The sequence below is a fragment of the Penaeus vannamei genome, chromosome 33, assembly GCF_042767895.1.
Source record: "Penaeus vannamei isolate JL-2024 chromosome 33, ASM4276789v1, whole genome shotgun sequence".
NCBI classification, from domain to species: domain Eukaryota; kingdom Metazoa; phylum Arthropoda; class Malacostraca; order Decapoda; family Penaeidae; genus Penaeus; species Penaeus vannamei.
In genome coordinates, this window is record NC_091581.1 from 447,784 (window position 1) to 460,283 (window position 12,500).

A 12,500-nucleotide genomic window follows, 5' to 3' on the forward strand; every position below is an offset into this window, starting at 1 on the left:
CCCCCCCTCTTTCTTTCTCTCTCCCTCTTTTTCTTTCTCTCTCTTCACACCTCATCATCCCTTTCTCTTTCTTCTTCCCCCCTTCATCCTCTCTTTCTCTCTCCCTTCGTCTTTCGGTGTTGACCTCGCCCAACTCGCACAGTCCTCTCCCAGGCGCCATAATTCCCCAGTGGTTCCTGCGGATGTTCCCGAGGGACGGCGTCTGCGCGCCCGCGGCTCGAGTGCCTCTCGTGGGGCCTCATCTCATCATTATTCCGGCCCTAGAACTCGCACAATTCGCACAACATTCCGGCTGTAGAACTCTCACTATTCGCACAAGAAATCCACGATGCGCACAATTTCCGGCTCCAGAACTCGCAGACGATCCCCCTACTCCCACCCATCTCCTCCACGCCCCTCTCCTCCCCGCAGCCCCCCTCCCCTGGATCCGCCCCCTCATACATTCACGGGTCAAGTCTCCTTTAATTTTCGCTTACGCCCCTCCCTCCCACTACTAACATGGCCGAGGTGATGCGGGTTTTTCGATAATAATTTCGGCTTTCAATTTCCTGCCAGGTCCACGGCCGAGGGGCCCCCCCCCCCACTTACTCCCCTTCCCCCCCTCCCCCGTAGCAGCGACCCAGCAGCCTCTCAATTGGCACGAGATAAGGGGAGATAAGGGCCAGCGCGGCTGCCGAGGAAAACAGTCAGACCCGTTTCAGACTTGTTTCAAACTCGTTTCAGACCCGTCTTAGAATTGCTTCAGACCCGTTTCAGACTCGTTTCAGACCTGCTTCAGACCTGTTTTAGACCCGTCTTAGAATTGCTTCAGACCCGTTTCAGACTCGTTTCAGACCTGCTTCAGACCTGTTTTAGACCCGTCTTAGAATTGCTTCAGACCCGTTTCAGACTCGTTTCAGACCTGCTTCAGACCTGTTTTAGACCCGTCTTAGAATTGCTTCAGGCCCGTTTCAGAGCTGTTTCACAGCTGTTTCAGACCCGTTTCAGACCCGTCTTACAATTGCTTCGGACCCTTTTCAGAGCCCTTTTTTGCGACCCATTTCAACCCTGTCCCAGACCGGCCTTAATCTCCAATCCCGACCCGTTTTAAATACCCCTCTCCCAGACCCACGTCAGACCTATTTCCAGACCCGTTTTGACTCCTCAGGACAAGAAGCCATGTTCGGCCGAGACCTCCTGAGGACGCTAACGACGCAGGCGCAGGATAATCCATCAGGCACGAGAGACCACGCTTACTTTATGCATATCGCTGATCTGGTCTTGCCTGCGGACCTACACGTGTATGCACAAGCGTGTTTGTTTATATTTCGCCTCTTCCATTTTTCCTAATTGTTCTTCCTTTTTTCCCCTTCCTATTTTCCTGTTTTTGTTTTCCTTTTCTTATTCAACTTATTCTCCTTCCGCTTTTTTCCTTTTCTGTGTTTCATTTCTTTTGTTCCTATTTGTTCTTTGCCTTTTTTCTTAACTCCTCCTTTTTCTTTTCTTTGTCATACAGCCGAGGGTGTTCACGTCTCTCTATAAACTTTTTTCTTGTCCTACTTTTCCTTACCTTTATATTTTCCGTTTCTTTACCTCCTTATTTTGTCCTTATTTTCCTTTTCATTGTTTCCTCCTTTTCTTTCTTCTTCCATTTCCTCCTCATAGTTTCCCCCTTTTTGTTGTCTGTTTACCTCTTCTTTCTTTCTTTTCATCTTTTCCTTCATTTTTTTTTTCTTTTCCTTTTTGTCACGCACTCCAGCCTGGCCAGGATCTCCAGAGCGCCCCCCCCCCCCCCCCGCCCGCCTATCTCTAGGCGGAGACAACCCACGCCCTATCTTCCTCTTTTTCCGTCTCTGTTTCCTTCTTTTCCTTCGTTTTTTTCCATTTTCCCTTCCTTTTCTTTATTCCCTCCTTTCCTTCCCTTTTTTCCATTTCCACTCCCTCTTCCCGACCCTTTCCCGCGAGACGATCCATCCCCGTCTTCCTCTTTTTCCTTTTCTTTGTCCCATTCTTCGCCTCCCAATGTGCATCTTCTTTCCCCTCCTTTTCTTTTTTTCCTACTTCTCTTCCTCCCCTCCTTTCCTTCTTTCCCTCTTTTCCATTCCTTCTTCCTTCTTCGGGAGACAATCCATCCCCCCTGTCTTCCTCTTTTTACGCTACTTTGCTTCCTCCTTTTCCTTCCTTTTTATCTTCTTTTCCTTCCCTTTTGTTTATTCCCTCCTTTCCTTCCCTCTTTTCCTCCTCCTCCACTCCCCTTGCCTTCCCTCCCCGCCCCTCCCCTCGGAAACCACCCCCGTCCTCCCCCCGAGACCCCCTCCCCCGCGACGAAGGCCTCCCTCGCGAGGCAATCGCCGAAGACAAGGAACCACGTGGGTGTCAGCTTTAAGCACGCCAAGGTCGCCGAGTCTGGAGTCTGGACTTTGCTGGAGGTTTTGCCACTTGGTAAGCCTTTGGCAAAAAAAGAGGGAAAAGGAGAGGAGGAGGAGACGGAGACGGAGGAGGGGAAGAGGAAAAAAATGAAAAAGAAGAGGAGCCTTTGGCAAAAAAGGAGGAAAAGAAAAAGAGAAGGAGAGGAAAAAACAAGAATAGGAGAGGAAGAAAGAAAAAGAAAAACAGAAGAAGGGGAAGAAAACGAAGAAGAAAAGACGAAGAAAAAAACGAATTACCACCGCTCTGTCTTCAGCCATGTTGGTTTTCACGCTCTTGCCTCATACTCTCAAGACTGCAAGATATAATGTTCCAACCAAATATATACTGCTTACTTAATTCCCCCTTCCCTGCTTTTTCTCATTCTTCTCCCCTCTTCCCCTACTACTTCTTACTCTCCCTATATATTTTCCTCTTCTCCTTCCTTCCTTCTCTTTCTCGCTCTTCTACTCCCTCACCCTCGCCTCCCCCTTTTCCTTCTCCTTCCTCTCCCTCTTCCTCTTCCGTAAGATCCCAAAGCTAACTTCCCACGCGGCATTTATTCCTTATATTTCAATCCATCCAGCGAAACGGGGCGAACAATCCTTTTCGTTAAGCATCGTCGCTTGGTGTTCCTCGTTTCCTAGATCTCGTTTACAAACACATCCTATTTATTTATATACTTTTATCTATGTATCTATTCATTTTTTTTTATATATATATACCTATCCATTTATCATTATTATCTTGTTTTTTTTTTGTCGTAAAGGAGCAATTATATTCTTCATTTTGATGTTCCGTTTACAAAGAAAAAAATCTGTTTCTCTTCCCTCTACTCAAGGTTCGCATTCCCGCATTCCACCGTAGTCTAGAATGGAGAGAAAATCAAAATTGCGGGTGATGGCTCCTGTAACTTTTATCTAAAAATGTGTAAAACAGGAACTTCTCATTAAACTGGGACATCATAACGTACTTTTCATATCTTACATCTTTACATTCTTCCTTTTTTCTGCTTCTCTCTCTCACCCTCAACCTCTCCCTCTCCCTCTCGTTCGAACTCTCCTACTCACTCCCATTCTTTTACTTTCTCTTTCCCTCTCCCTCATACTCACCCTCGCCCGCCCCTTCTTCCTTTTCCACTTCCTCTCCTTCCTCTCCCACTCACTCACCCTCAGTCTCTCTCTCTCTCTCTCCGTTACCCTTAGATTTAAAAAAAAAGAAAGAAAAATTCAACGCCCATCTCTTCCTCAACCCGTTAAACAAAGCGACCTTCCCCACACGACTCCCTCCGTCGCTAAGCATCCGTCCCGCGCTGAGAGACGCCAACGACTACTTGTCAAGCTCACTCAATTCCTCCGCCGTAGCAATCCGTTACCCCCTCCCCCCTCTCCTCCTCCTCTTCCTGTCCCTAAGCTCCCTCCCTCCTCCTGCCCCACTGCTCTCCCTTCCCTTTCCTCCCCTCCCCTCCCTCCCTCCTTCCTCCTCCCTCCTTCCTCCTCCATGCCTCCCCCTCCTACTTCTTCCCTCCTCTCCCTCCGGCCCCCCACCTCCACCCCCTCTCCCCCAACCACCAATTACCCCCATCGGCGCTCGCACGACCTGCCGATCCGCCGCGTAAGAGAGCCTCCTCCCGGAACGACCGACTTGGCCGAATAAAGTCGGCCGGAGCGAGGCATCGGGGCCGCGGCGCCAGACTGCGACTCGCGCACGGGAGGCCGACTTTGCGAGGAAACGAATCTCCGCCGAGCGGGAGGTTCGGTCGAGATGAGGAGACCGCGATGTGGAGCTGGGAGGGGGAGCAGCGGAACATCGATGTGGGACAGAAACACTGGGATGTAGTGCAGTGGAACAGGGATGCAGAGCAATGGAATAAGAATGTGGAACAGGGATGTGGAACAGTGGAGCAGGGATGAGTATACCGCGATGTCTATCAGTGGAACAAAGACGTGCATTAGAAATGGAACCGAGAAGTGGAACAGGGCGGCCTCGGGAGATGGACGAGTCGTCCCGCTCCAGCCTCGGCCGCTGTGCTATTTTTTACGAAACAATTTAGTTATAGCTAATATATACATATACATATACATACATACATGCATACATATATATTATATATATATATACATATATATTATATTTATATATATATATATATATATATATATAAAAGTGATAGAAATGTTAAAAAGAAAGAAGGAAAAACTGCAGGCTCAAAAAATAAAAACAATAACAAATCAATAAAACAGTAATAAACATGCCTACGGGCCTCACGTGACAATCCTTCCGCCATTTTTTACGCAATTTACGACTTTCTTTGCTACGAAAGCATCACTAAGAACTCAAGAACCCACACAACGATCGCCAACATCACCGCGAAACATGGCAGAGGACTGCAGGGTTCAAAAGGATATTCGGGAGTCCGGACTTACCACAGAAAACGTGCTTCCCTCCCTAAAAGGATGACTTAAAAAATCCTAGAGCAAAGAATCCTTCGACCACCTGCTCCTATATATCACACGGGCGCTGCCTGCTACAGGGCCGCCACCCTCAAACGCCCTGGCACAAGGGGCTACACAAAAAAAAAGAGATAAAAAGAGGGTGAAGTGATGACTCAGATAATGTGGTTTGGAGATTTCTGCCCTAATATGGACTCTAACCTACAGCTTTGCCTCGTTTTGTCTCCATAAAACACACATTGCAACACCAGTATCATCGTCAGATTTCCCCGATCCATATGAATCAGTTTAATTATATCTCTATATAGGTGAGCCACATCGACCTATCCAACTTTGCATACAACTTTATGGCGGACATCGGTGCTAATACATTCACAACGATTTCGGCATCGCAAATAAGTATTTTTTCCATGGTTTTGATGGGTAACAGTGAAGAGAATATAAAGTAGGTATTTAAATAATACAAATGTGAATAATGTACTAAATGTTAAAGTTTACCCTTCCTCAGTAAAGAAGAAAATGGTCCCTCTATCCGTTTTCTATTTACGTTTATAAGGTAAACTAAAGTTTTCTTCATAATAGTGAGAATTAAACTTTTTTAATATCAAGAATACTCAGATTGTTTAAGCAACCCATATAAACATTGTACACATTTTCATAAATTACCTTAAGGTATAACCATCTCAACATTATAATTCAAAAGGATCTCAAAGGAATAGATGGCGAGACAAAAGGAATTTCTTTAATGAACACTAAACAAACGTTCTGCATTTTTTTAAATTACGCCCGATCTAATTTAATACACTGAGCGTCTTTAATTTGAAATAAACACTAGACAGTAGTCTTAACCGTATGCAAAATTTAACTCTGCACTTATTACACAAAACAATATTTAAATCTTACGTACTGTGTATTCCTTTAGCTTACTTTACGTATATCATTTCACAATGATCTCTCACATGTCTATTTTCTATTTTGGCATATGCAATATAAAGCTTGTTTTTTCAACAAGACACAAGAAATATGTTCTTTGCAGCCCTTTGCTACGCGAATAAGGGGACTGGAGAGAACTTAAGAGTATTTATCGGTCTAATGTCTATCATTCTGGTGAGGAAAGGTCATTCCATCTACTCTCTCGGTTTCATTACCAAAACTATTTAAGCTGAATGTGAGTGATAATATCAACAAAGTGTCATTTTAATTGTTCTCTTTTAAACTGGTCTCACTCACGAATGCATGCAAGCACAGTCGCTTGTACGCGCGCGCGCATACACGCACTCACACACACATACACACACACACACACACACACACACACACACACACACACACACGCACAAACACACACGCACAAAAACTAACTCAAATAAAACACGCCAACAAACAAACGCAGGTACGCACGTAAGGCACCCTGACGCGTTAATTATATTGCGCGACGATTACAGGCGCTAATGCACGTTAATCAGTCTCTAAACCACTTATCACACAAAGGTTATTCCACTTTCTTTGTTGGATAAAAGCAAGCTAACAACCCCAAAGGAAACCCTTCTAGAACCAGCGTGACTCACCGCGCTCCCATAGTGCCACCTCCCCCCCCCCCCCCCTCCGTCATCTTCAGCCGCCTTTTCAACCCCCTTCCGCCTCAAGCGGCCCGCGCGGACGCAGCCAGGAAGCAAACAAGAGCAGCCCGAACGCCACCAGTCAGCCGCGAGGCACGACGCCGGGACAAAAAGAAAAGGAGTCGGTAATCGGCGGACGTGACAAGCGTAATGCGTCAGTGCTGGTCTGGCTGGGCTCAGAACCAGTTGTGTTCCCCGCGACGTCTGTCCCGTTCTTCAGCCAAGTGACAAAGTGGCGTGCGCGCATTGCTCTCAATGCTGGTTTCTACGCGAGGATATATTCCGGCATATTGAATATTTACTCAAGAAGACAGTGGGGGATATAGGACAGTTTTTTTTATTTCGCGTGTTTGTGTGTCTTTGACGAGAATTCACGAGAACCGCAAGAGTAAAGAAACAGCTTATCATCTGTATCTCGGCCAGAAACCTGAGAGCAGAGGAGGGATTGCAATGGCATTGTGTGCCAGAACATGTGTGACAGCTGTGTATATGTTCCTGATGGCGGTCCTTCCTTCGAGAGCCGCGGCTGCCAAGGCTCTGCCGCCGTGGGAGTTTCACCGTGAGTAGAAACATATTTTCTGAATGAATGATAACATTATGCAAGCGAAAACACGCATATCTGAGAGGCAAAAGCATTTGGCGCGATGTTAGAGTAATCAACGCCATGATCTACTAATGATCGTTACGTAATGCGGGCGCGCGCTTTGGGCAACCAAACACCCTTTTTTGGCAAGAGAAAAAAAGCTGAGTGACTGTGACTCTGTACTTCTTGTCGCACCACTGCACGAATTCCTCTCTACCCATGCCCAGCGCGCCAGGCTTGTACAGATCCCTTTAATACAGCATTCAAGCCTGCATTCACCATTAATTACCATACAGCACGCCCCTCCCTCGAATGATGATCAGCAACACAGTCACAAACTCGATTACAACATCCATGAGACAGGTGCGCCCCTCCGTAGCCCCCCCCCCCTCCCGCCACCAACACGCAAACCCCGCTCTTATGAACGCGAACGACACCCCCCTCCCCCCCTCAACTTCCTCTGACCTTCATCTCAGCTCCACAGATCGTCCCCTTTCCACCCCCTCTTCCTCCTCCACGCACGCAAAGGTAAATACGCGCGCCCTTTGATGAATGCCACAAAAAAATGTCCGCCGCCAAAAGAGGGTCAGAGCCACATGGCGCTCTCGGCTCCCACGTCAGGCGCCTTGATAAGCCTTTCCTGTTCGTGCTTCGAACGTTATCTACTTTTTCGATGGCGCCCACAGGATGCCTTGCAACATACACGTGGCCCTCCTCCTCACAAATTATAAGAATATATTTCACCGTCGCCACGGTGATCAACATGAGATCAACTTTACATGCGCCGATAAGCAACAACGGGATCAGCTGTTTCGACGAAGAGCATGCCTTCCAGTGCTGATACGTCGATGATATAAAGCTCATATTAAGCTAACCCCCTCCCGCCCACTGCATAGCACGGGCTCGATGCGACCGCTTGATGAGGTTGGTAATGAATTATTTAATTAATGATGTCAATAACATGCCACGGTTACCAGCATCAATAATTTTGCCAGGGAGGCAAAAAAATACCAGATGTTTCCCTAAAAAAAAGGATAATGCATTTTCAATCTATGTTTTGGAATGTGAAGCGTGTATTTTATAATACATTTATATATTTTTCTAAAACCATACATGAAACACGTTTATTATCATTATTATCATATTACACCTATTCATCACCGAAATACGACAACACCAATCATAAACACGATATACGTGGTCATTCGTCCTAACTTTTGGAAACTGAAAATAAACAGATAAAAAATCTAATAATATTTTTTCTTCCATCAGAATAAAAAAAAAAAAAAACATAAGATACTGTCGCGATTAATCTTCAGTGCACAAATATACAGCTCGCTCCAAACTGATGAAAATCTTTAACAAAACAATGAAGATAACAGAACACAACGTGGGCAGCAAACTGGGTAAAGAAGCACACGTGCTTAAAGTATTATGCATGAGTGAATAATGCATACATTATACATATATAAACTTGTCATGTATACGTATGCATGGATCTTGCTTTGAATTTACGTATTTATGTATGTATGCATGCATTTATGGAAGGATTGATAGAAATGTATATGTATGTATATATATAATATATATATATATATATATATATATATATATATATATATATATATATATATATAAATAATATATATATATATATATATATATATATATGTATATATATAAATAAATATATATATATATACACACACACACACACACACACATATATATATATATATATATATATATATATATATATATATATATATATATATATATATATGTATATATTTGGGAGAGAGGGAGAGATTGTGAGTGAGTGAGTGAGTGAGTGAGTGAGTGAGTGAGTGAGTGAGTGAGTGTGTGTGTGTGTGTGTATGCTTTTACGTCTACCTGCGCGCAATCTAATATATTACAATAAGGTAAATGTCATACTTAAAAGAAAAAAATGGATGTAGATGCCCCTCCCACTCAGTTTTAATGTGGGTTTAATCATTATCCTTTATCTTCAGCGCCAACGGCCGTGCGCTCAAAGAACTTCCGCGACGCAAATCAGGTTCCGACGCCATTTCTCCCGCTAAAATCCTCGCGCTTGCATTGTGCAACAGAACCGTCAGATGCAGAGCATACTTTTCATGTCCTTTTGTTACACTGGCATGCCCTTTTCTTCTTGGCAAAAGGATTTCTAAGAACATGATTTTGTGCTGTGAACGAGAAGGCCTCATTTTCTTTCACACACGGTTTTTAAGTACAACGAAGAGAAAATTCCTGCTGCTGGCCTTAGGGAAGAATGACGATGCAAGAAATACTATTGAACAGAGTACTCATTATCCTAGTTATCTGAAGTACGATGAGCTAATGGTTTACCATTTCTCCAAGCGTGCAATGTGGAATTGCCATTTATCCAAGTGTGCATTATGTTTTTGCCATTTATCCAAGTGTGCAATGTGGATTTGCCATTTATCCAAGTGTGCAATGTGGATTTGCCATTTATCCAAGTGTGCAATGTGGATTTGCCATTTATCCAAGTGTGCATTATGTTTTTGCCATTTATCCAAGTGTGGAATATGGATTTGCCATTTATCCAAGTGTGCAATATGGATTTGCCATTTATCCAAGTGTGCAATGTGGATTTGCCATTTATCCAAGTGTGCAATGTGGATTTGCCATTTATCCAAGTGGGCAATGTGGATTTGCCATTTATCCAAGTGTGCATTATGTTTTTGCCATTTATCCAAGTGTGCATTATGTTTTTGCCATTTATCCAAGTGCGGAATATGGATTTGCCATTTATCCAAGTGTGCAATATGGATTTGCCATTTATCCAAGTGTGCATTATGTTTTTCCCATTTACCCAAGTGTGGAATATGGATTTGCCATTTATCCAAGTGTGCATTATGTTTTTGCCATTTATCCAAGTGTGGAATATGGATTTGCCATTTATCCAAGTGTGCAATATGGATTTGCCATTTATCCAAGTGTGCATTATGTTTTTGCCATTTATCCAAGTGTGCATTATGTTTTTGCCATTTATCCAAGTGTGGAATATGGATTTGCCATTTATCCAAGTGTGCAATATGGATTTGCCATTTATCCAAGTGTGCATTATGTTTTTGCCATTTATCCAAGTGTGGAATATGGATATGCCATTTATCCAAGTGTGCATTATGTTTTTGCCATTTATCCAAGTGTGCAATATGGATTTGCCATTTATCCAAGTGTGGAATATGGATTTGCCATTTATCCAAGTGTGCAATGTGGATTTGCCATTTATCCAAGTGTGCAATGTGGATTTGCCATTTATCCAAGTGTGCACTATGTTTTTGCCATTTATCCAAGTGTGCATTATGTTTTTGCCATTTATCCAAGTGTGCATTATGTTTTTGCCATTTATCCAAGTGTGGAATATGGATTTGCCATTTATCCAAGTGTGCAATACGGATTTGCCATTTATCCAAGTGTGCATTATGTTTTTGCCATTTATCCAAGTGTGGAATATGGATATGCCATTTATCCAAGTGTGCATTATGTTTTTGCCATTTATCCAAGTGCGGAATATGGATTTGCCATTTATCCAAGTGTGCAATATGGATTTGCCATTTATCCAAGTGTGCAATGCGGATTTCCCATCGTTTCTACACTGTGCAATAATGATTATCGCGGAAACGCGAGCTAAAATAGACGGCTTGAGCAATGGCGTTGTCGACACTACTGCCTATTTTGGGTTCTTGCTCTGCTTGTAATGTTATTTTTAGTGGTTTTAATTGAAATGTGTCAATAAGGGTTTCTTTGGCGCGGTGACGTCATTCGTTCTGTTTTGTAATATTTGTAATAATAAGCTGTTTCACTACTGCTGTGGACTTGAAACTCAGTCTTAACTATGGTAGCTGCTTCAAGCCAGGATGAATGCTCCTCTTTCAATACATGATTTTGACCCAAATGAAAAATCTGATTATCATCTTTCTTGAAAACACTTATTCTCTCTCTCTCTCTCTCTGTCTGTGTGTGTGTGTGTGTGTGTCTGTGTGTGCGCGTGCGTGCGCGCCTGTTCACGGGCATGCATGATTCCATACACGCGCCCCTAAGCCTGCCGGCGCCCATGGCATCCTGTAGTCATCTTCCCTCTCCCTCCCCGCAGAGTGCCACCTCCCGAGCGACCCCCTGCTGCACCCCGTGGCCCCCTACCAGCGCAAGATCATCAACCTGAACCGCATGTACGACGTGTCGCACACCTTCAGGCTGGTCTACTACGGCTCCAATTACAACAGCGGCTGCGAGCTGCGGTCCGGCGTGCTCTACTACGTCCAGCGCCACAACAAAACCACTTTCACCTACAACCACCTGGAGGACGGCAGGGGAGTCACCTCGCTGTGCCCCGGCCAGAGACTATGGCTGGGGTCCGAGTCCTACGGGTTCGTCTCCTGCGGGGAAGGTCAGTCGGGTTCCTAATGTTAGTTCCTTTGTCAGTGCCTCTCGGCGAAGCGGGTGGGCGCCGTTCTCTTTTTCGGGAGTTGTTATCAATGCACCCCGTTAGTTTAACCCAACTTTGACATAATAAATAAGTGAAAATGTATTTATCATATCAAAGTTAGGATGCATTGATCTGTACTGATCTGCGTTCTATCATGAAAATCATAGAATCAAACTATTCAAACTAATCATTATTTTACTATCGCGTCAGAGGTTCGCATGCACTGTTCCTCCTCCCAAACCTTAGCTGTCAATAAATGGCACCGACGCCTGTCACATAAACTGCTCACCCTTCTTCTTCCCATCCAAGTTCGCATCCACTCCTCAAGTCAAACCCCTGCCACTAAACCTCATCCAAGGACCCAAACCCTCATTTTCCTCTCTGCCTGCGCCCCCAGAGCACCAGGCGACGGCAGCAGCTTGGACGTGGTGGTCGGAGGTCCCGCTGTCGTACATGTCCATCATCGCCATCAGCGTCGCCTGCGCCTTCACCTTCGTCACCTTCGTGGCCGTCATCGTGTGCCTGCTTCGGCGACGGCACGTGAAGGGCAAGGCCAGCCTCCCTCAGGTGGATATGTACTGAGCCCTTCGAGCGAGATTCACGGCAAGGATTGTGAGCGTTGGAGGCGAAGGCGAGGGGGAAGGATTCTTAGAGGGACCGAAGACGAGGCTCAAGTATTCAAGAGGAGGCGAAGGAAGGGCCAAGAATCCTGGGAGGAAGTAGGAGGCGAGGATCAGGTTCGAGGTTTCCGAGAGAAGAAACAAGACAAGCCTTATGGATTCGAAGACAAAAGAAAATGCAACACGATTCTAAGGAGGCTAAGACAACGCGCCACAAAAGCTGCTTTGGGAGCAGTGCCAGAAGACGCTGTGGACGGGCCAAGCGCTTGCACAGGTGTACATAATTTCGTCGTGCAGTGACGGTGCAGTGACGGCGACTGACGTGCGAGGGTAGTCTGCGCCCGTGCATTTCTTCTTGCTTCCGCGCGT

General features: G+C 45.0%; 2 protein-coding genes across 16 annotated transcripts in view; one reads left to right on the plus strand and one right to left on the minus strand.

The window, feature by feature from the left end:
- Window positions 1–12,500, minus strand: part of LOC113806428 (nucleolar protein dao-5) — a 481,722-nt gene that overhangs the window by 415,493 nt on the left and 53,729 nt on the right. The gene's annotated exons all lie outside the window — the stretch shown is intronic.
- LOC113806425 (uncharacterized) overlaps window positions 6,563–12,500 on the plus strand; it is a 6,148-nt gene continuing 210 nt past the window's right edge. Inside the window, exons 1-3 of the mRNA XM_027357539.2 lie at window positions 6,563–7,016; window positions 11,179–11,472; window positions 11,909–12,500. The exon at window positions 11,909–12,500 is cut by the window's right edge and continues 210 nt beyond it. Of these exons, the coding sequence (XP_027213340.2) occupies window positions 6,908–7,016; window positions 11,179–11,472; window positions 11,909–12,093 (588 nt within the window). The 5' untranslated portion in view covers window positions 6,563–6,907 and the 3' untranslated portion in view covers window positions 12,094–12,500. The remainder of the gene's footprint in view (window positions 7,017–11,178; window positions 11,473–11,908) is intronic.